The sequence below is a fragment of the Periophthalmus magnuspinnatus genome, chromosome 16 (assembly GCF_009829125.3).
Source record: "Periophthalmus magnuspinnatus isolate fPerMag1 chromosome 16, fPerMag1.2.pri, whole genome shotgun sequence".
In the NCBI taxonomy this organism is placed as follows: domain Eukaryota; kingdom Metazoa; phylum Chordata; class Actinopteri; order Gobiiformes; family Gobiidae; genus Periophthalmus; species Periophthalmus magnuspinnatus.
The window spans coordinates 21388105-21413136 of record NC_047141.1 but is presented as its reverse complement, the minus strand read 5'-3'; the positions used below and the strand labels follow the sequence as shown (position 1 = coordinate 21413136).

General features: G+C 39.6%; 1 protein-coding gene across 1 annotated transcript in view; it reads right to left on the bottom strand.

The window, feature by feature from the left end:
- LOC117383696 (CUB and sushi domain-containing protein 3-like) overlaps window positions 1–25032 on the bottom strand; it is a 185091-nt gene that overhangs the window by 101278 nt on the left and 58781 nt on the right. The window contains 23 exon segments of the mRNA XM_055228152.1: window positions 2811–2949; window positions 3387–3578; window positions 4147–4349; window positions 4925–5051; window positions 5607–5798; window positions 7274–7430; window positions 8360–8529; window positions 8634–8822; window positions 9938–10153; window positions 10476–10592; window positions 12192–12380; window positions 12945–13132; window positions 13516–13654; window positions 13902–14096; window positions 14879–15205; window positions 17233–17415; window positions 17619–17731; window positions 17811–17914; window positions 19189–19310; window positions 19723–19847; window positions 19968–20055; window positions 20625–20702; window positions 21704–21816. Of these exon segments, the coding sequence (XP_055084127.1) occupies window positions 2811–2949; window positions 3387–3578; window positions 4147–4349; window positions 4925–5051; window positions 5607–5798; window positions 7274–7430; window positions 8360–8529; window positions 8634–8822; window positions 9938–10153; window positions 10476–10592; window positions 12192–12380; window positions 12945–13132; window positions 13516–13654; window positions 13902–14096; window positions 14879–15205; window positions 17233–17415; window positions 17619–17731; window positions 17811–17914; window positions 19189–19310; window positions 19723–19847; window positions 19968–20055; window positions 20625–20702; window positions 21704–21816 (3666 nt within the window).

Here is a 25032-nt window from a genome sequence, read left to right as displayed (position 1 = left end):
CAGAAAGGCTGATTAGGAAGCTTTTTATGGCCAGATTGAACTGTTGGCCCAGGCTGCGAGATGGTCCATGGAAGAGAGAGCTCTCCAATTAGCCATGTGTCTCACTAGGGATGCTTTGTCTAGTCTGATACTCCTGAGTCCTGAAGATGTGATTATAGAGCTTTAGTTGGGGCTTTGAAGAGAAGGTTCAGGTCCTGCTCCATCTCTAGTGTGCTTTGCTCAGAGCTGTGTAGCCGTCACCGTTGCCCTGGTAAACAGCTCAGGGCACTTGCAAATGACATTGAAGACCTGGTTCATCGCACCTATGCCCACATGCCACCTGCTATACAGTCTGAGCTGGCCCATGATCATTTTCTACATGCCCTGTCACCGTCTGATCTGCATATGCAGACACTCCTGGCTCACTCTAGCTTTGTGGGACAATGTGCAGGTGAATATGACAAGTGTTCCTGGACCAGTACAGTGAAACGAGCTGGGCACTGCATAGACAGGATGATGCGGGGCCAGGGCAGGGGATAGGGATTGCTGGTACCTACCCATAAGAGTAGGATATGTGAGCTCCTCAGCTACCTTGCTCAGGCAAGATGTGCTGGGAAATAGAACAGCTATTATGCCTACTCCGGTCCAGCTGCAAACTGACTGGTGAGAGGGCCCCCATGGTCGGTGAGATTACAGTGACATTATGGGTGGGAAATGCTGCCCGGTGTGGGTCGCTCAGTATACTGGGCCTTGCTACCCTAAAATCCCTGGATTCCATATCTGACATCAAACAAGGTACCCTAAACTTTCCAGACAATCACACCATTCAAATGCAGAAACAACTGTCAAAAACTACCTACTCGGTGCATTTACACCACAGTGCATTGCTTGAGCCTGCTATTGGGCATCTTTCCCTCCCCAGAGACAAAAAGAGAGAACCCCACAACTTGATGAGGGGAAAGCATTGAAGATGGTGAGATAGATCTGGGGTAGGAACTGTGACAGACCGGATGAAGCAGAACAAGAACGATTCTGGCAGTTGTTTGGAGTTTAAAGACAGCTTCTCCATGTCAGAAGGAGATGTGGGCCAGACTGATCTCTTAGAACACATCATTTACACTGGAGATGCACCACCCTCTGGACGAAGCCATGGCAGCTTCCATTGGCAAGGCAGGCAGCTGCAGACAAGGCTCTACAAGAAATGCAAAAGGCAGGACTTACTGAGCCCTCATCAAGCTCCTGTGCTGCACCTGCTGTAATGGTCCCGAAGAAAAAGAAAACCGACCAGCGGTTCTGCGTGGATTTTAGCCTTCTCAGTAATGTGACCATGATGGATCCTTATCCACTTCTACATATTAATGAGGCCTTGAATTCTGTGCCATGGTCTACATGGTTTTCTTCTTTAGAGGTATGCAGCGGTTACTGGCAGGTCCCCCTTACTCCAAATGCCTGTCCAAAGGCAGACATTTGACATCTTGGTACATGGACACTTCTTTGCTTCTGCATTGTGTTGTCCTCACTGGAGCTACTAAGGTTCCTACTTCGATCAGTGTAGGAGGCCTTACACCTATGTGATGTGAAGACTGTGGAAAGACCCAAGAACAGGTGAGGTGAGGGAGCATTGTAGTTCTGCGGTCACGAGAGACTGTTCTTGCTGTCATGGAGCTGTGGTCACAGGTAATTTTGGAGTAACAAAGACACTCCGTCTGAGGCAAGGATTCTACTGAGGCCAAAACTCTACCCGTGTATAGGGTAGGGATAGATGTCCTTGGTCCATTTTAGTCTGGTTTGGGGTCCCAGAAGCAATACATACAGACCAAGGCCGGAACTTTCAGCCTCATATTTTTACAGCGAACAGTGATAGACCCACACAAACCCCTCTACACCCTCTCAGTGATGGACTCATTGAAAGATTCAACCACATCCTGGCCCAACAGCTTAGTATTGTCACAGCCAAGCACCAGCAAGACTGGGACATGCATCTGTCATTTGTCCTCATGGCTTGCAAATCTGCTGCCCAGGACCTTACAGCCTGTTCCTCTGCTCTCATGTATGAGAGGGAGATCCGGACTCCAGCTGAGATGCCTGGAATTTCTGGGACTGGCAGGATTCTGGCCATGAGTTTGCCAGTAACCAGCTTGTAAGTGTAGGAGCGAGGCAGAAGAGAAACTACGACGAGCACTCTGAAGGATGCCCTTTTGCAATCAGGAACCAGGTGTGTGTTGGACTTTACATGATCTTGGAGAGACTGGCAGATGTTGTGTACAGGGTACAGTTGCCACCTAGACAATGCAAAGTGGTGCTACACCATGAGAGACTGCCTCCTTATAAGGGGGTAAGAACCTCACACGGACAGTCCTTGCCCGTTGTCTCTAAACCCACCCCACCTAATGCTGTCAATACTTGTAATTCCCCCAGTTACAATGTTGCCACTCCCTCTGGCATTGCATGTCCCTATGCTCTCGCCATCACCTGTTCCATCCCCTGCAAGGCAGTGGCCAAGAATAGTTTGCAGACCCCCAATTTTTCTAAGAATGTGACTTTTGTGTGCCTCCTGTTGTGGGCGAGGGACTTTAAAGGGGGAGTATTGTAATAATCTTATATTTTGTATTTAGTTCAGAGTTGACACCTTTTGTTGTTTTAGGAACTGTTAATGTGTTATTGAGACTGGCTCTGCTGAACTGAGAGTGCAGCTGTGGCATGGGTTATGGCGTATAGTAGCTCTTGTGTTCAGAAAATAAACAAGACAAGAGAAGAGAAGAGAAGAACAACTTTGGTGTGTTTCCTCACACCAGAATGCTACAGTATGTGATGCATTGGGTCTCAGTTACCTTATGAAAGCCAAGGAGATGACATAGTCTGAATGGACAGCAATCAGCCAATCACAGTCCTTACTGTGAGGATAAGGATGGGGATAGTTTGGAGAGAGAATGAATCCTGAAGATCCCGTCACATTCCCACCACAAGGAGCTTTAAAAACATGAAGAATGAAACAAAAGTTGAAAAACCATCTCTAAAACAATTTTGACACATTCTTTTCAAAGGGCCCTGCACATTTTCCAGTCATTAAAAATAATTGAGTTGAATTCTATAACCTTTTGTCACCTTCCATCAGCCAAGACAAGCACATTAAAATTACAGACTGGATCAGTCAATGTTTGACTCTCTTGATTTTATCACACTTGTGCTAAACATAGAAGAATACAACAAAAAGTTATAAATCAAGAACATTTTCTTCAAACATGTCAACAATTGTTTTAGTGACTTAAGATCATCATTTCACTCCAGAGCTTCTGGCCTCAATTTCTTTGTGTTGATATGAAACAGATGCCTTTTATCATTCTGTATCTATGAATTCAATCTATAGCCCCATATCACATCTACATGCTTTTTTCTCTGTCACTTACCAATGCAGCTGGGAGGGCTGGGCTGCCAGTAGTATCTATTTTCCACTTGAATGCAGGTGATTCTGCTTTCTCCCTGCAATTCATATCCTGGATCACAAGAGAAGGTCACCGAGTCGCCGGGTTCCCGCCCCTCTCCGTTTCGAGTGCCATTCATGGGAATACCAGGATCTCTGCACGCTGTGGCAAGAGAGCCTGGGAGACAGACGCCAGAGACACACAGGCTTTAGGACATGCAATTTCCTAAAATGAAAGCACATATATTGTGTCCGGCACATAATTTACAATAGGGTAGAAAAGGGGAATTTACCTGGAATTCAAATCAAGAAGGGCAGAATTCTAATATATAAAATATTCACCTTGACTGAAGATTACCTTTATCTTTGGCCATTAAGTTGGGATTGTTTAATATTGGGATTTTTAATGTGAAATGAGTAGTACTCGTCCTTCCTTCCTGATATCACATTTTAACAATATGCCGTAAATCCAAACAATGTTACATATTAATATATACAGTGCATGGAATGTAAAACACAAGTCTAATTAATTTATTGCAACCAAGAGCTCAATATGCGTATCCCAAATAACAGAACTATAAGGATTGCTTAAAGCTAAAGGATGTACTAGAAGCCTCTAGCCCCAGGAAAGCTGCAAACCCATGTTGACCTAAAGCATTTGTAGGTTCATTCATATGTCTTAAAAAGGAAACAGCTCAGCAAATAAAGCTCCTAAATAATGCATGAGCTAAAGAGGATATACTCACTGGAAAAGTCTATGGCAAAACCAGACTTGGTGATGTAGAAGTCCGTCTCAAACTGTATGGTGACCACATTGAGGGTGGAGTGAATGCCCTCTGGCAGCAGTGAGCCGCTCACCTCCTTCAGAAGCATCTCATTCTCTGGTGGGCCATCCCACACCTTCAGAATGTCATGGGACGCCTCCGTGTCAAAGGCAAGAAATTGTAGGCTACAAGAAAAAGACAAAACACATGGGGTTCTGTTACTGTACCATACACTTTACCCCCCACCATTTTGAGGTAGTTTTGAACTAAGTAATCCATATTTTGTTTTCAAGTTGAGTAACAATTTATCAGTCAAATTCAGCAGCTCCCCAATATGTCCTGCATCCCAGAAATGGGGCACTGTCCCTCGCCCAAGCATTTGGAAATGTAACTGTAATACTGTCATACTGTAAATGTTATTTACAGTACGACACAATCATTAGAATTCACAAAATATATATATATAATCAAGCTGGTTTCCACCACTGATTACATTTTCCTTTCAAATTATATAGTCTTGAAACCATTGAGAAATATCATGTATAACATCAGCAATTATCTGTAGGACTGACATGTAATGTAATAATCAAATTGACCAAAACTGTAAATGAAGATGAATGAAGAAAAAATATATCTTCACTTTATGCAGTGGATAGAGAAAAGAAGTAAATAGCAATGCAATGGATGTAACAATTAGCAGTTACCTACAACTCTCAAAAGAAATGCAATGTCATTGTCTGTTAAGGTAATGTTCCAATACCTGACAATGTTGCCTGATGTGACCTCTATAGTCCAGGTGCACCTGAGGTTATTGTCATAGGGAAATGGATACCCAGGAGAGAGGATCCTTCCTGTGGACTCACCCTTGAAGCTCCCCCCACACTCAGCTGCAAACAAACACAATTAAAGTTAACTCTAATAGCTTCTGTAACAGGTGTAAAATGAGAACAAATGAACAGCACCTTGTGCTTCAACAAAAATTAATCATTTTCTGCAACAGGTAATGGGGCTGAGCAAGGACATACTTCCTGGTTAAAGACATCACACACACACACACACACACACACACACACACACACACCCACACACACACACACACACACACACACACACCCACACACACAAAGGTGCTTCCATTTTAATGGGTTTGTAATGTTGTAATAAATAAATTTTAATTGACTGACCAAAAAATATATTCACTTAATAATTTACAGACTAAGGAGGACACTCTGGGGATTTCAAATGACTGAAAGCTGTCTTCTCTTTCCACGTCATGCCTTCTTATAAATATTGGTGAACTAATAAAGGTACAGACTGAATTGAACAACATTACAGAGTAACTAGTCAAGCTAAAGAAAATCCAAGTCCTGACTGAACATCAAAATGATTAATTAACATTAATTATCAAAATATGCCAGATTTACAAACAAACTGAAGATTACCTATGCATGATGGCAGGCTGTTGTCCCAAGCCCTCCTCTCCCCTGTCATGCACTTTAGTATTCCACTGCCATGCAGAGTGTAGCCCTGGTCACAGCCGAATGTGATGGCGCTGCCAGCAAAGTGGCCCTGATCACTGACTTTGAAGCCAAACTGTGGCACACCAGGGTCATCACAGTGAGACAGCTCAAAACCTGCACAAACACAGACAAAGAGAAGAAAGTTTAGAGGCTTGGTAATATAACGGCAAACAGGAAGCTCATATTCTGCAGTGTGGTAGTAAGTTCAGACTTTATTTGACAGAACAAGGATAAGACCAAGTAGGTTTATAGTTGCATTACTGTAAAATATACCATTTCTACAGACATAATTAAATGGTCAACTAAACGTGTACATTTACCAGAATTGAAAAATAGGCTTGCTGTTTGCACCACTTTGGGATAATAGAAAAGAAATAAAAGAGTGAAATGTTACAATAACTCGTCTGCTCAGAGCGCTTGGATCTGACCATGGCCTTTATAGTAGTGCTCTATAGAAGTGCTCTACTATGCATGCAGCAACAGTGTCCACACATAAAAGCAGAGCACAGATTTATGGGCTCTCCTCACCGCACCGGCCGTGCCCATGCCAGATGTTATGGTAGTATTACAAGTGTCATGCCCAGTATAAATCTCCTGCAGTTACTGCTCACATTTAGAAAATTACCCCAGCACTTTTGGTCCAAGAGGCCTGAAAACATGAAGCCATTTTATGTTCACACAGGACTTCAGCCTGGAGTGCTGTCCAATGTTATTTCTTCATCTTTTCACCTTGTGCACACCAGGAATTGTGGCTGAAAATCTTAACTTTAAGAACAAATGTTAACATAAATCTGTGTGTATATTTCATGTAAAACGCAAATAAAATTTTGTTGGTATTCAATAGTGGACTTTGTTATAGTTTGTGGTATGCATTTTCCGCATATTTTGTTCTAACATTTTGGCCAAACTTTTTTGCTTGTGCCCACTCTACAACAAATAAAGCACTCTTTAGAAATCCACTGGTAGACAATACCATGCACAGAGCACAACAACAGGGAGAAAAATATAATGTTTCAAATTAGACCGCAAAGCACAAAGTTACCATGACAATTTGTGGTCAAAATAATAAATTATAAGTGGTTAGAAACAATACATAGTCCGCAAGCCAATTAGGTGGAGAAACAAAAGCCATCTATTACCGACCTTCTCTGAGATGCGTCCCCAACTTTCCATTCAACCACGCACACCCGCACGCAAACACACACCCAGACACACAGCCAACTGTAGCATAAAATGATTCCACACAATCCCAACTATTATTCACCTGCCTTAACAAGGAACACTTGCGCAGACGTGAGCTCTAATTGCAGGTGTACAGAGCAAAAGGAAATATTGTCAAGGGCTTTCACATTGAGAGACTGAGCATACGCAAGAGACAAAGATAATTTCCTGTTGGAGTGGAGAGGAAATCCCATGCTGTGCTTAATAGATACTATGACAGTGAAAGACACAGCACGGAGGGGTGAGGGTCAATTAAAATGTTCTTTTAAATTTGTTTCTTTGAAGAGACTGACAAAGTGCAGCCAGACCCACTCATTTGGAAAAGCTGTTGGGATGTCTTCCCTTAGAGGAAATCACATCTGACTTACTATAGTATATGAGCCGGAACCCCACGGCAGTCTCCTCCTGGTCAGAGTTGAATTCAAGCCACAGATTGTTGGAAGTGCTGGCAAGAGAAAGTCCCTGCATCAATGTCCCTGTGTACGTCCCGAGGAGAGGTGCAGAGCCATCTTTGCCGTCGTACAGCTAGTTTGGGGTAAAGACAAAATAGATAGACATAGCATTAGTAAACCAAACACATTCAACTTGTCCCAGCAGAATTTACAGCAAGGTAACTCCACAAAACTTAAGATGTTATTTTTAAGGCAAGTTCAGTACCCTGCAAGGTTTAATATCAACGTTATGTAGTTTTATAATCTTTAAAAGTTTATATATAATCTCTGTACTCATGGACACAAGTCTCACAGCAAATAAGTACCAAGCTAAGAACCACTAAAGAAAGTGAACAGTAAAAAGCACAGATAATCTCTTGTGTGGTTTAGCCTTAGCTTGCTTATATCAAAGAGGTTGCATTTGAATTTGCATTTAATGTTGAGTAAAATGTTGAACTAACAGAGAAACTGCTGCAGGGTTTGAATCTTTGAACTGTTTATGCTACAGAAAAGTCTAAATATGCATACGTCAATGCAAAAATAAGCTGATTATTTAGTATGGCAACACAAGAAAGCACATATATCGGTAAAATATATACTATAATTCTTCAAAAAGCAAAAATGCAGTTGTTCTGTTGTTGTAAACCTATATAATTTACATGTTTAATGGTGTCTGTAATCCCTCAAGCTGACTGGTATTATTTGAAAACTGGGCTGGAAAATATGATAAAAAAATGATGATCTGATCCCTGTGATCTAATACCTTCTCTACCCACAATCCCAGGCCACTAAGCAGATAGATATTTCTTAAAGACACTATAAAGCTAGTTCATGTTCCTCTATTTTTTGCCTTATCACCCACCACTACTTAGATTAGATTTTTTGTTTTTCTCCATTTATGCAATCTAGTTACGCCAACATTCACAACATGGTCTTTTAGTTTGAGGGATTTTTTTTTCTTTCTCTCTTCTAGAGCTTATAGAGCTATCTAAAAGCATGAGCCATCTAGTAAATAGCAAAGACCTTTAAGCCATCCCCGGGAGCCAGGTGGAAGGAGCTGGCTGTAATGTTGATGCCTTTTCCTGTTTGGACCTGGATGCTGTAGACACACTCATGATTGTTCTCGTAGTTCATTGGGTAGTTAGGAGACAAAAGGACTCCCTCATTGTTAGACACAGTTGATCCACACTCCGCTGTATGAAAATGGAAAAAAAAATAACACCAATCAGCTCATCACCTAACATGCAACTAAATGAAGATACTATACGGAATAAAAGAGAAGAAGTTGTCCACGTACCCACACATCTTGGCAGAGGGGCACTCCACATGCGGCGCCCACCCCCCAAGCACACGATGCTCCTTGCCCCCTGAAGGCGATAACCAGTATTACAGTAAAATGCCAGCGAGTCCCCTATTCCAAACTTGGAGCCTGTGTGCCAGCCAAACTGCGGAGTCCCCGGATCTTTACAAGGTTCAAGATCATACTCTGGAAAAAAGTTGCATAAAAAATGTATAATTACTTTACAGCAGTACATGTTAAGTACGCTTTCAACACTTCTGCTTATTCTGTCAAGATTTGTGAACAAATGTGGGAGTTAAAAATGAAGCTTTTAAACCCAAGGACAAGCCACAATGAATGTTTTTCCACAGCAGTGTTATAATGGAATGTGACTGCAGAGATTTTTAAATCATTGAGCAAAAGCCTTTTTAAGCAGTCTCTAAACATGGAGTGAAGGCTTTTTTTCTACCAAAGCTGAACCCATCAAAACACACTCCAGGAGGCCAATGTAACTGTCAGCTCAGCACAACTGGCACATTTCCAAAGGTCATGCAAGGTTCAAATGTGATTTCACGTTAGGAATCTATAAAAGCTAATTAAACATAATAGGCGAACACGTACACACACCCACAAATTACATTTAATGAATATTCATGTGGTCTGAGTTATGCTTGACTTCAGATAACAGCAGGCAAACATTTAGCCAGAATGCTCATCAACGACCCTCCCTCTCTCATCTTGTCTCTCTCTCTCTCTCTTGTAATCCTCTCTCTCTCACTTTCTCTCTCAGATTGTTGGTTTCTCCGCCCTCTCCATCAGCCCTATTCACTCAGTGCCTCCATCTGTCTCTCAATCTCCCTCCTTACCCTTGCTTCTCTACCTCTTGGTCTCTGCATGCTGTTCATTATATCCATATATCTCACATGTCTCTGTCTCCGTCTCCTCCGACCGACGCACACGGCGTGCTTTGAAGATCATTCCAATCACGGCGAGACGTCCACTGCCTGCATGACCTGCTTGTCTCTTAATTATCCTCTCCTGATCGGCACCGCCCGAGGCATGGTCCACCTTAAGCCAGCTTCCCATTGAGGCCGACAAATCACTCTTCACATTACTTCATGCCTGCTTTAGAGGGGCTTAGCACTTTTGATCTTATCATCGAACAAACTGTCAATCTCTATGTCCAGAACTGAGCGACCCGCCTTAACAATTCAAACCACCAACGCTTCAAGTGGCTTCTTAACATTGAATAAGTCCATATATATTATGCAAAGAAAGTCTTTCAAATTCTTTTTTAAAATGCCACATGGTGAATTTCCTACCTGAAAAAGAGATGTTGAATCCCTGCAGAGAGATTGAAAAGTCCGAGATGAAGCGTAGCTGGGCCTTGAAGTTCCCATACAGGCCGGCATTAACTGTGGCAGGTCTGTCGGAGCCAGTAAGTCGGGCCAGTGGCTGAGCAAAGCTGCCATTTTCTGTGATTAGAAGGTAGTCGTGGTGATCCTCCAGGTGGAATGAATGGAAAGTGAACTGGACACCTGGGGGACAAGAAAAAAAAAATTAAATTGCAAAAAGTAAGAGTAAGTTTGAATTGGATTTCTATTGCAACTCATCATTTTTTATTGCAAGTCATCAATTTACAGAGAATTCATTTTGACACATTGCTTTTTAAAGTTGTCAGTGAAGAAATGTCAACCAAATACTTTTTTTAATAGAAGTAGTATATTGGCACACACGGGCAGAACAAGAAATTGTGAATGCAGTTTTACACATATTTTTTTTTACATAATTCTGACACTATCACATTTAGTACCCTCATCATAGGAACAATAGCACGGATAGCTAGTTTTTTATCATTACCTTTTCCATGGCTGACTTCTACAGTCCATGTGCAGTTCAGGGAGTTTGGATACAATTCTGGAAAGCCTGGTGACAGAATGATGCCCCGAGGTCCTCTGATATCGCCCCCACATGATGCTGCATAAAGAGGAGCATAATGAATGATAACTGGAGGAAGACATATTTCAAATGAACCAATAAATCTTTCAACTTAAGACACTAAAGCAATTTGAATGAATAATGCATACAGACTTGTATCAGGCCCTGCCAATTTTATGAGCACCTGTAATTCTGCCAACACCACATTTTCCATTTCTTTAACACCGCCAATAGGCAATCAATTATTTATTTAGCGTCTACCTGTGCTCTAACTTCTCATCCTCTGCTTTTAAATATAAATATATGATGTTATGAATATTGTGTGTAATGTAAATGTGAAACACGCAGGGTATTCTTTATGCCAGTCCCAAGCTCAGATAAACAAAGACAGTTGGTTCAGAAAGGGCATTGGGTGTGAAAAATAAAAGAAAATATTAAATATTTGTGAAGAGGCTGACGATGATAAAATCCCCAGAAGGTAAAAAGTAAATAGAAATAGTAATTATTACTTTGTCCTTTAAGAAGAAAATTCTGCTTTGTCCCCATTTACCATTGTCTGATTGTCTGTATTTTCTTCAAGGTCAATAAAGTATTTAAGCATCATCATGTAAATCTAAAAGCATTATAATGAAAATAAAATAGTTATCATACACAATTTCTTTTACAGTCCTTCAAATTGTAAGTAGCACTCTAGTCAATTAACCCAATGTCATTTTTAAAACACCAAATTTATGCAAATATTTGAAGAACAACCCTTGCATATGCACATGTTTTGAAAAGAATAAATGTCAGATGATGTTTTGGATGATAACTAAGTTGCCTGAGGGCTCCACAGCTGCACACACCAGCCCCTCTCCTCTTCTCTCTCCTTCTACCCAAGAGCCCTCCAGCCAGCACAACACATCAAGGCCTCAATCCACCCACCAACAGAATTATATCAAATATTTTATTAATGAGCCCAAATTACATAAAGTAATTAAAAGTGTATGAGAACACTTGGCAAGGGATCTTCTTAAGAGGCTCCATAGGCATACAGCCAATGCATTTGGCTCTAGACTGGCAAACACCTAAGCATGAGTATATTCCAAGAATTCTTTTATTTAGGACAATCACAGGGCAATACATCAGAAACATTTCAGCTCTAGTCGCACTAAAACAGGGGTGTATATTACTTTTATATTCTTTCAATTGAGTGATCCATGGCATAGATAAAATATTTTAATGCCTGTACTGTGCCCCAGTGAGGTCCATCGAGGTTAATACTTGGTTTTTTAGTGTGAAGCAAAATAGGAAGACGAGAGTTGCAGGATTTTTTAGTCTTACTTTTTGTATTGCTCCTCTCTCTCTCTCTCTCCCTGCTCAACCCAAGTATCTTCTGACTCAGAAAATAATTTAGCAATAGTAAAAATAAATAATAATAATAATAATAATAATAATAATAATAATAATAATAATAATAATAATAATAATAATAATAATAATAATAATAATAACAATAATAATAATAATAATAATAATAATAATGATTTTTTATAAATGTTAATGTTAGAATAGACCATTGACCTGTAATTACCAAAGATATTCTCAGTTAGTTAAATGAAGTGTGTGTAGTATCTGCATTAAGGCCTGTGTACTGACCATCACATGTTGGCAGTGGGTGGCTCCAGAAGTGGTTCTTCTCACACACCAGTGGTTCCTCGTGGCTCAGTCTATATCCTGGATCACACTGGAAGGACACTGTAGCTCCAATGGACAAGTCATTGCTTAGCCGGGCACCATTCACCGGGATGCCAGGATCCATGCAGGAATAAGTATCTAACGTGACAACTGAAAACAAGAACAGCTATTATTTTAAAATAGAAAAAAAAGGCTGTACTGTGCTTATGTGACTTTTGGGAACTACTACAAATGGCTTTATATTTTAGCTTGTTTATAACGTTCTTTAAAGCCACCCCATCCCAACAGAGAAAACCCAAAGCATTTAAAGAAAAATATACGTCTTAAACAGCTGCAGCTAACACAAGCCTACAGTTATTGCTATTCAATAGCCTATAAACAAAAGAAAAATGCACTTGAGAGTGAAGACCTAATAAAACAAAGACACTTGTGGTTTGCTTCCAGTCAATAATGCAAACATAATAAAGTATGTTATGAATCATTTCTGAGTGGTAATAGTACAGACAAACTGTGAATGTACATCCGCCTGTATGTGTAACGTTATAGTTTTAAACAATAATGTCAAACAATAAGAGAACCCAACACTACATGGGAAAAAAGCTTTGATTTTATGATTCCTGAAGTAAAACTGCACTTTCAAGCGTCCTTTCAGTAAACAGATGCATGGTACACGTTTATAAAGATCAATTGGGCACTCAAAACATTGGGTCCCACCTTCATAGAAGATCTTAAAGCCACTGTTGGAGCGGCTGTTGTCAGTGGTGAACAGCAGATACAGATAGTTGCTGCTGCTGAACAGGAACTGAGGGACTTGGGTTCCATTGAAGGAGCCGATCAAAGGAGAGAGGAGGTTTGGACCATCGTGCACCTCCAAAAAATCATAGCTCAGCTCTGTCTGAAACCTGAAACAGAAAAGTTGAAAGACAGCATTAAAACATAATTCTCTCAATAAGTAATTGATAGCTGCTATACAAGAGCTGTGAAAGGCAGCAAGCATTATTGTAGTGGTTGTAGCATGTCTGTTACTGTTACTTGTAAACTAATGTGGCAAAGAACATTATTGAGCAATAGCTAATATGAGTTATCACCACTGATTTAAAAAAAAAGAAAGTGTTTGGTTTTAATGTTGTCCTAGGATACGATGCTCCCATACCAGGGCCAAAAGATATATATATATATATATATATATATATATATACACACTACACCCCATGTAGGTTTAAGCCTGTATTTTTTATGAATCTTTGTTTTCAGCACTGAGTTTTGACAGAGCTGTCAAACTTACCTGTCAAAGCTGATCTTGATGGAGCGTCCCAGCTCAGCCTCAATGACCCACTCACAGCTCAGGGAGTCTTTGTAGTATCCCGGCCACCCAGGGGACAGGATCACTCCAGATGGCCCTGAGTAGTGGCCCCCGCATGGAGCTGGAAACAAAGGGAGAGCATAGAGTAGAAGGGCAAAACAATGGTCTAAATGTAAATACATAAAAAAAAATAAAAATACATTTAAAATATGCAGCTTAAAATAATATACAAGATTGATAAGGGCCATTACAGATTCTACAAATTGAAATTCTAGCACAAAACATTCAAATCACATGATTAATTTACCGTTGCTATAACTTTGCCTTCTATCAGCTACACTTTTATATTTTGGCGTCAGTGTTCTTACCTTCACATTTGGGTATGAGCCCGCTCCACATGACTTTGCCGTCCTCCAGATGGCAGGTGATGGTGTCGGCTCCCTGTGTCTTGATAAAGCCCTCATCACAGACCACTGAGATGGAGCTGCCCAGCTGGAAACTGTCCCCAAAGCGGCGAGCGTTCAGAGGCACTCCGGGGTCAGGGCACTCGTTACGACCAAACGCTGGTGATGAGAGAGAGGAAGTGACAAATGGTACTGTAACTGAGGAATGTAGGCTTTGTGGGGAAAGACGGTCTGGAAACTGAGCTAAAACATTATGATAACCCACAATATTGATTAAGATCATAAAGGTAGTATGAAGCCTAAACAGAATACTTCTAATACTTCTAATTTTCCATCTTGCAGAATGTGGTCAGCTCCCAGCAATGTGGACAGATGGATTGGATGGAAGATTGATACGTGAAATGTAGATACAATAAGTGCACAGTAAGCAGTTTGTTAAGCCTTTCATTTCCTTCTGCATTATTCAACAACACCAAGCAATAAATATAGCAAGATATCAACACATGATACGTCTGCATGTTATCAGGATATTGGATATTTGTTGTATAAACTGTCAAACAACTAGTCCTACAAATTTAATTAAAGGAGACATATTATGCTTTTGCAGGTACTTAGTATTAAACATGTTCATTGTAAACACCAAATTTGATTTAAAATTGCCTCATAATAGAAACACTTCCTGTTCAAAACTGAAAAACTCAGAAGGAGAAGATTTTCAACTACTTTTTACTCTTGAAAAATGGCTATGCAGCATTATTTAACCATGGACTGTATAAAGAAGTGGACTAGAGTAGAACAATGCAGGATTACTCAAGCATGCATGAATTGATTGAAAAATAATAGTCGATTTTTAATAATATGTGCCCTTTAAGTTAGCGTCACACATGAAACAGAATTTCAATCCATCATTTCCATTGCTCTGCCAATCAGACTTGACTTACTACTGTAGGTGATATTGAATCCTCTCCCTGACATGGAGTGGTCTGCCTGAAACTCCAGCTGCAGTACATTACTGTTGGAGGTGAGGTGGGATGGCACTTCGGCCCCAGAGAAGCGTCCCAGGATAGTGGCTCCGCTCTGGTCTCCATCTTTGATGGTGAGGAAGTCATAGGGAGGCTCCAAGTCAAAATCGTTGAAGGCCAGGTGTATTCTAGACCCCGGCTCGGAGATGATCAGCCACACACAGTTCAGGTTATTCCCATAGCCTTCTGGGTAATCCGGCGACAGCACTGTTCCCATGGGAGCCGTGAAGTTGGAGAAACAAGGGACTGCAGGGCAAGGGATTAACAAAACATATTATTATTGATTCAGCACAGGCACAGGGAATTTTATAGGGGCCATTATCTAAGAAACAGAGGTCCCACTATGAAGGTTTGCCATAATAATAACAAGAGCAAAAATCATAAAACTGTGCTGCTGATACTGTATAATGCAGTTCAGCAGTGTGGGGACAGTGCTGAATCTGGTCCCTGGGGGGCTGTGAAGTTGCAGAAAACGACTGTAAGCAGAGCAATGCGAGGAATCAGGTAAATGTATGAGCTGTTTTGTGATATGAAAAATGTTAAGTTTTTTAGTACTGACTGCCACATTTCAGATAGGAATACAGAGGTTAAATGTTGATCCTCATAGGGAAATATTTGCATATCTTATTTAATTTCCAATATCCAGTGAAGTGCCGTGTCAAGCCCTTCTTTGCTGGCCCTGACATTTTAGCAAAAAATGCAAAACTACTGATTGTATCACAATAATTAAATTGCATTTTTTGCACTAAAATTCTCTCAAACATAACTTAAATATGAAGGATTGATGTTCTGTGAACAGAAAACTAAAGTATCCTAACAGATTCAGTGTTATTTTGAGGGTTAAACAATCAGAAATGCCCTCTCTTTCCTTGGGCCTTATGCTGGCCCTTGCATTAAATCCGACCATTCAGATTGTCCCTTTGCAGTTGACTGACAAGCAGACACCAACACTGGCACATTGGGTTAGTCCCGCTCAGGGCAGCTGTCTGCCCACTGCTAGACCTGGCCCCATCATGTCAGAACTGCACAGACCAAATGGGGTGCCAAATTGTTTGTTTGATTTATCTTCATCTGTTCCACTTTTGACAGAGTTTTAAAGAAACGATGGAATATTCTTTCATTTGGATTATTTTATTTTTTTTTTACAAATAATGGGATTATCTTTCAAAGAGAAGTAGTTAATGTTTATTACCTAAATTAGTTGTAATGAAATGTTTCAAAGAGCATCTTAAACAACGCAGATTTACTGACACTCTGACCTTACGGAGCACAGAATGAGTGAACTGTAGGATTCACGGATTTATACTTCCATGGTTGGATTACACATCGAATGACAACATGTGGCCAACATGTGTGAAAGTACTTGTCTGTTGAAGACAGCAGCGGTGAGTGAGGTGCTGGTGTAACATACAGTCTATGTGCAGTGCAGTAACTTGAATTATAGCCTGGAAACATAAAGTTAAAAGGAGTCCACTGTAACTGTGTCCACTTGTTGACGGTGATGCGCTTGAACTTTCTGATCCGGCATGCACCTTCGTGTAGCCGTACCAATCACTTACTGCATTGTGATGGGTATTTTATGTGTTTAGGCAGTAAGGTAGTCAGTGTAGTCAACAAAAGCACTAAATATTGAATATCAGCACTGTGCATATTCTACATGCATTAAACCGGGTTGGCTCAATCCTGCCACAGTTTCTCCTCTAGTGCACCTCTGCAAGTGACCGCACAGGCTGAGGGGCTGTATATGGTCACTTTGTCATCTGTAGGCCTACGGATAGTTATATCTATAAATATGGTCCCAAGGCCACGGTCCACCACTGCTAATAAATACTCAAGTCTATTTGATATTTTCAAGAAAACCTTGGATTTTTTCCTGTAGATTTATGTGCTACTTGTAGAAATAGGTTGTCAATATGAAATAACATATGTTTCAAATATGATTTGTGTCAATGTATTACAATACTGTATCAGACAATGGAATTGTATAGATTCTTTGAACTAACAAAGCTAGTAAAAACATTTGTATTATAATATAAAATGTATCTGTCATTTGAAATAAATACAAAAAAAAAAATCTAATGTTGTATAGTTATGCTCTAATTGTGTAGAATTAATAGTAAATGTAGATGATAAAGTTATGTTCAAACAAAATATTCCTCAATAAACATTTTCTGTTTAGCTCTTTACTCACAGTCTGGCCTACTCATTTTGAAATTTCCTGGCATCACATTGAACTTTACCATCATCAGTAAAAAATTACACAATGTACTCACATATGCAAATTGGAATATTAGCCGACCACTGATTGTTGTTCTGGCATGTTATGGTCCTCTCTCCAATGAGCTCAAATCCAAACTGACATTCAAAACGCAAAACATCTCCATTTAAAAAGCCACTGCCTTCCTGGTAGCCGTAGAGAGGTGTTCCTGGGTCACCACAACTTTCTTTGTCAATTTCTGAAAAGAGAGTTGAAAGAAAGTTTCATTTGGGCTGTGGATAGGCATTTATTCATATGAGGCTTGAAATTATCTATAAAAGTCCAGGTATGTTATGTTATGGCGTGGTTAAAAAGTTTTGAGGAGAAAATTAATTGAGCGCTTTAAGGACAGAGCCAGACATGGACAGAGACACTAACAGATGCTATCGCTAATGGCTCTACCTTTGTAGTTGATCTTGAAGCCAATGGAGCCCACGCTCTCGTCAGACTGCAGGTGGAGCCACATCTGATGGGACATGCTCACGATCAGGTCTGGGACAAAACTTCCTGTCAGTCTGTGTAGTGGAGGACAAGGAGGTCAATGGAAAACAGTAAAAACAAATACGTAGCTTTAGCGGTCAATGTGATACTCACACTTGAATTATTGTTTTGGAGTCGCCAACTTCCCCTCCATCACCAATCGTCAGTGAATCGTATCCAATCTCCAAATCAAACTCCTCAAAATTGATCTGAATAACCTGCATTAGATTAAAAAAATATGAAATGTGTTATTTCATGATCGCGATTCATGATTATTATTTTCTATTTTAGTTTGTTACATGAACTGTGCATTACATCAGATGTCCTACTTAACATCACGCAATTTACAAGGGAACAACAACTAGCGTGCACAAGACATTTTTGGACTTTGGTTGGGTTGTTAGCGAAGAATGAATCTGATTTATGAAGTTGTATAATGCGTGTGAATTTAGTTGGAGATACAGTACAGTCCCAGAGTACAACTTTTTGAACATTAAGAAAATCCCTGTACTCTAATTAAGAAGCACTCAGATGATCAAAAACATTCATCCCATTATTCTGAAGAGCGTGTCATCAGAGTGCTATACCGTCGCTCATTTCCTTCCGGGACTTTGAGATAGTGTGCCGCTGTTGGAGTTCAAGGACTATAAAGAGAATAGTCCCTATATATGCCTTTACATTGTAGACAGATGTCTATTTGATCAAACAATTCTGTAAAACCCAAGACTTCCTCCTCATTATTCAGAGACAGAGGAAGGAGATGATGATATTCAATCACCTTTTACTACGCCTCCTCAAAAATCAATGGCATGAATGTATTTTTTTAAAGAACCCACATGCCATACAGTCAACGTGATTATATTATGCTACTAAATACCAGTCTGTAACGGCTTCACTATAATAAGTCATAAAGCATAATGACTACAATGTAACTAATGATCCATGTGCCAGAGCTTGGTACATGGTTTGTTATTTTGGCACCTGCCTGTCTCCCATGGTCTGGGTGAGTGGGAGTTTCTTACTTATAGTTTGTTATTACAGAGGACATCCTTCTCACTACAAGGGCAGGTTTTCTACAGCAGGGTTATTCAGCAGCCCAATAAGAGGTGAATGCAATCTACTTCAGTTATGTAAATGAGATAATAAGACAGTACAGATTAGCATGCAGATAAATGCACAATGTAACCTTCACACCCCTGTAACCCACTGTAAAAAGATGTATTGTTATGTATGCATCAAAATAATTCAGTATTATATATGCAGCAAAATGATGATAATGTGAGGTAGGAACAAATGAATGTAAACACCGATCTGGAAATAGCCTTCTACATGTACTGTATATTATTTTTTATACAAAATTACTTTGTTACTTCGTATTGTATGTTACAGTTTACATATATACATATCTTTGCATACTACATAATGGGAATGCAATAATACAGCAAGGACACACATCATCACAGCTTAAATATTGCTCAAAAGTAAAGTGTACCTTGTTTGGGTCACTGGCAGTGATGATCCAAACACACTGAGAGTTACTCTCATACTGGATCGGAAAGTTGGGTGATGTGAAGGTCCCTGATGGTCCTTGTAGATTTGAGCCACATGTTTTTACTGCACAAAAAAAAAAAAAAAGAATACATAACTCCATGAACACGGACTGTAGTTTTTTTTTCCGTATACAACGTAAAACAACAACAGCTACTAGTGATTTGGAGTCTAAAATTTGGAAATGTACTCAGTGTCCTGCATTGTACAATGACAGAAAAGTAATGCATTTTTTGCGCAGAAGAACTGGGTCTTTTAGCTGTCCCTCCATTAATCAAATTGTAAAAGGCGCTTCAGGTGTTTTGAAAATGAAAAAAAAAAAACAGCCAGAGCATTTTGGAATGAGAAAGTAGGGAGCTGCGGCAGAGGCTTTCATACATAATTAACAGAAATGAACTTTCTTCTATCTGCATACTGCCTCTATCCACAGGCGCTGCCTTAATCAAACTGTTTTATTAGCTGCTAGTGGGCAGCTCACCTTTGCACACAGGCCTATGGTCGCTCCAAGCAGCAAACACCTCAGCCACTCTCTGACATATAATAGTTTTGGAGCCCTGCAGCACGTGGTCCTCATCACAAGTAAACTGGGCTGTCGCCCCGATACTGAAGAGATAATGAGCACAATGAATGAGTGACAACTGTGCAATGAAGTCATAATATATATTTTAACATTTATAATTATTCAGTCCATTTCGCATAAACTATCCATTAGTTTGTCATTACCTGAAGTCAGAGCCAATCCTTTTACCATTCTCTGGCTCCCCGGGATCAGGGCAGTAATTTGACACTTGTTTTATACCACCCTCATTCACTGTGAATAGAGAAAAGAAACAATTATACAATAAGACAGACACTTTAATTGTAAATGCTATAAGGTAAGAAAATGTGCTGAGCAGTAAGTAACGCAGCTGTGATAGACACTACTGTGACAGGTCATAACACCACTGTTAACACATTATTAAGCCATTAGGAAAACCGTCTGTCACTGCATTTCCAACATGGCCGCTATACAAAAACACCCCAGAAAATACACATTTCTTATCCGAGCTAATCAATCAACACAATCATCCAACCTACACTCAAACAATGCACTTATATTTAAATATGTGTGTATGCAGAGAGCCTATTCAATGTGAACAGCTATTGGGACCATTATAATAATCTGTTTAAGAAGCATGCAGTAGGCTATGTAAAAAATCAATATGGAATTTAAATGATTTTTATGTGCATAATGTATACTCTCATGTATATTTTCATATAGATGCTCTTTATAGGTGTACTGCATTTTATGGTATCATATAGAAAAATAATAATGACACTGTCATAGTAACAAATTAACCAAAAAACAACAACTAAAAAACATTTTAATGAAAAACTTACTCAAAGACAGTTTGTTAGTGTTGTCCTTTCCCGGTAGTACTTTTACTCCTCTGGATTTAAGCTCTCCAGAACTTTTCACTAAGAGCAAAGAGCAGAAAAATTCTTATTATTCTCCTGTAGTTACAGTATTAGATGAGAGAAGAAACTGCATGAGTAAGGCTGGACGATTTGGGAACAATCTAATTGTGATTTTTGGGATAAGCATTGCCATGGTAATTAGATGTGTGAATTATGTTAGGATTCTGTTCAAAGTTCATATTTTAAGCACATCCAGAAGAACTGACAAAAAGACTAGACAAAAATTTTTCTAATTGCATCCATTCAAATTGCAATTTTGATTTGATTGTGATTAATCTTGCAGCCCTGTACATTAGTGTTTCTTCCTCTGGATTAAATTTTGATTTAGGATAAATAATGTATGAATGAACATCACTTGCAGCTAATGGTCAATAGTTGCATCATAAATTGTCTTAATTGCTCTTGGAATTATATTGTTCTTATAGTACATATCTAACACCTACAGTATGCGGATAACGCAGATCCGGCAATACATTATACAGGGAATACAAACATTGCAAGGGCAGTTGAATAACAAGATGTCTAATTAATCACATCAGGGGGCACAGACTCCACAAAAACCAAGTGATGCAACCCGTTGTCATAGTATTGAGGTATCAACAGCTAATGCCAATAAATCATGCACAATATATCAAAACTTTATGTTTCTTATGTCTTTGAAACACTGTATGTCAAAGATCTATAATATAACACTGGGGATCAAACAGAACCCCCGTAGCTGACCAGAGAACAATGAAAGGTTAAAAACACACAACTGAGCTGAATTTTTATGGAAATTTTGATTCATTTCTCAAACATTTCATTAGCAAAGCTCTTTGAAGTCTGTGGTCTGCAGCATGAACCAGCCTCACTTGACAAGGGGCATTAGTCAACTGTTTAATATTCACTTATCAAAGATCAAAACATGTTGGTAATTACTGTTTGTTTTACTTGAGCTGATCACATTTTCTTCAAGTATAGGGGGCTCTTATCTCAAATGCAAAATCAGTATGCAGTCCTACCTTGGTACTGGGCCCTGAAGCCTTTGTGTCGGTGGTTGCTCTCTGTCACAAAATGCAGCCGCAGCCAGTTTTTGTTGCTAATGATCGGTGCTGGAATATTCATTCCTGTTAGCCTGAGAGAGAACACAACACAGCCAGGTTTTAGAAAATTATAATTAAATGCACCACCTAAAAACAACATACATCTTTGAACATTTTCCTTGGGGTTCTCCTTTATATCCACACAGACAGTGTAGTGAACTTTCATATAAGCTTAGAATCTTATTACATCTTATCAATTTCAGAAAAGAAATCATCATGTCAGATACTCAGTTAATCTGGACATTGCAGTTGTCAGTAGTAATACCTATTAAAAGTGGTTAAAGTGGTGAGCTGGCAACAGGTGATGCATGTGAAAGCAAGCCCATCTGGAAAGAGCCAACAAACAAGCGATTGCTCTAGTTACTATTGTGTTACCTTATGCTGGGTCTGGGCAATGTGGTGATGAAATCCAATTGTGATCTCATCTCTGTAAAAATCTGCTTGTTTGAGCTCCCCTCCTGTTGGTGAGCCTCTGTAAGGATTTAAGTGTGTGACAGCTAGATTTAACCATTCATGTGGAAGAAGAACCAGATTATTTTATTTACCTTTTAAAGGTCAAAATGAAATACAACATGAATCATAATTAAATCGAAATTGGGATCTGGCCAAAAAGTTTTACATTTTTGGAATATAGTTTGCCATATTGTTGCACATAAGACCATAGTGATCATAATATTATACAAGTAGCTAGGTGTATATGTGAACTTTGCCCAAGTTGATGTAGTTAATATTTCATTGACTTCAGTGCTGCTGGGGGAGGAGGCAGAATAGCATAATGACAGAAACAAGAAAAATAAAGTAGCTGAATTTGACTGATGTGAGTAAACTCCATGACTTCTCTCACTAGCGGTTCAGGAGATAAGATAAGATTAAAGTCACATCTAACAATACAATATTTAGCACAAAAACTCAGAGGGAGCTTTGGTTGTTTTTAAAGCACTGAATGTATGCGCTGTATGTCTGTGAGAATGGGAAATATGTATTTTGTAGATGAAGCTCTACGTTTTCTATCACAGTGGCTCGAAAGGGTGAGAATAAACTCCCAGTGACAATAGAGGTGTATCCATTCAGAGGAAGTGTGGTTGCTCCAGGCAGCAGCCATGTGATGTTATAAATAGAAGACAACTGAAGATAAATACACTGGATACACATCCTCAGAGGTCTGTGGAGCAAAGAAAGTAAAACATGACCCACTGTCAACTGTAAATATTCTGCACAAAGGCTACTGCATTTGTGATGTACTATATGCTTTGGAGGCTAAGCGTTATGGTACGTATATGCTTAGTAGGATCAAGGAGAAATATTATGACCCCTGACAGATAAACTTTACATTGTGGCTTAGTGGGTAGGATATACAGAGTGCATTTTGACATTCAAGTTGATGAATCAGAAAAAATGAGCGCTTTGGGGGCAGGTCTGTAATGGTCAGAATGGAGAATGGTCTGACAAATTGTGTTGTAGTTAAGACCACGCTAATAGAGACCAAGATCTGTCCGAGACTACAAGGTCCCGAGACAAGACCAAGAACTCTGAGGGTCGAGACAAGGCCAAGACCTGGACAAGACTGAGAACACGTCCCTTCCAGACCGAGTCAAGTCATTTTCTACATTTATCAGCTTTTATAAATCTTCTTTTCATCTGATTAATGCTTCAGAGCCAAATAAACTGTACTTTGTTGAAACACTCTGTGAAACGTTTTTGGACCATCGCCCACAGGTTGAAAACCCCCGTTTTAAGCCAACTTCCACTTGCCCCTTACAGAAAATTGCTTCAGAATGAGTAGGATTTTAAGCATCACATTTTTCACATTCATAACTGGAATTACATTTTACTGGATATGCTGTGATATTTTCCAGCCTCTGCACATTTACTACACACACATCATGACAAATACAATGGATTTGTGCGCTTTTATTAGATAAACTTCAGTCCACATGTCCCAGTAATATGCACAGACACTGTAGTATAAGTTTCGATACGTTTTTGCTCTGAGTTTGGTTTTGATCTGCTCAGTCCGTAAAGAGGAGGGGTCTTGCACTATTGACCTTTGCCTTATGTGTGACCAAACTATGTTTTATTTTTTTGGTGGCACTTCTGGGTTAAGCAGGAATCCCATTCATTTCAATGGAGAATTTGAGAAAAGTTTTGCCACTAAAATATGATATTAAGTAGATTGATATGTGTAAAATGTTCACTGTTCATGTGCACCAACAAGTCAACAATGCATTAATTTTCTAAGAGGCTTTAAACTGGCTCTGTAATCCCTATAGAACTTATTTGCTGACAAGATCGGCAGCCCCATGTAAACTAATACAACAACAATATTTCCGAAATAAGTTGAATATGTAGGGAGGAGAGAGAGCAAAAATGTGAGGAGCAGCGCATTGACGTGACACGTGTGTAGTGATGTGTTGAGCCGTGTTTGCTCCAGACAACTGCATAGGCTACAGCAAGAAGCCTGTGCAGTCTCAGTACAAGTTTAACAGCAGCGACTATAATGAAATGTGATCACACTTGTCGAATGTCAGACCTCGACTCCATGACAAGATCGAGTCCAAGTGCCCTCGAGACCAAGATCGAATCCAAGTACACTTGAGTCTGAGATGAAACCAAGATAGTAAAAAAGACCAAGACCGACATTAGTAACTAATGATAGACGGCTATAATGGTACCTGATCAATAGCAAACAAAAGCAAAGCCCAACCTTCCCCCCAAAAACGCTGTAAAACATGATGAATAATCAATATATAACACCACATTAGCTCATTCAAGACATGGAGTCGTTTGGGTTTTGATGGGACTAGTGAGTGCCTCTACCTTATTATCGCAGTGGAGTAGAGTGTTACAGCCCATTTACATTTGTTCAATTAAACTCAGACCTGCTGAAGAATGCAGTAAACAATACCTTTAGAAAACAAAAAGCATTGACAATCAATAATGAATTCTTGTATGAAAACTTGTGTAACAGGGAACGTAACATGGAAGGTCATTTAGCTACTCATGTTTCAAGAATTGCTTTACAAATGTATGAGAGGTTTTCAGCACATATATTTAAAAGCAATTTCTATGCATTTTGCTCCTACAGCAAAACCTGGGGATACAGTGATAAATGCTTACCTTTCATGACTGCATTAAAATACCACGTACACCTAAGCGTCCTTTTGAAGAAACGTGCACCATGGAATAAAAGGTCAAGTTATTGATGCTGGCTGTGTGAATGGACTTACAGGTTTTTGTGTCCACTTTCT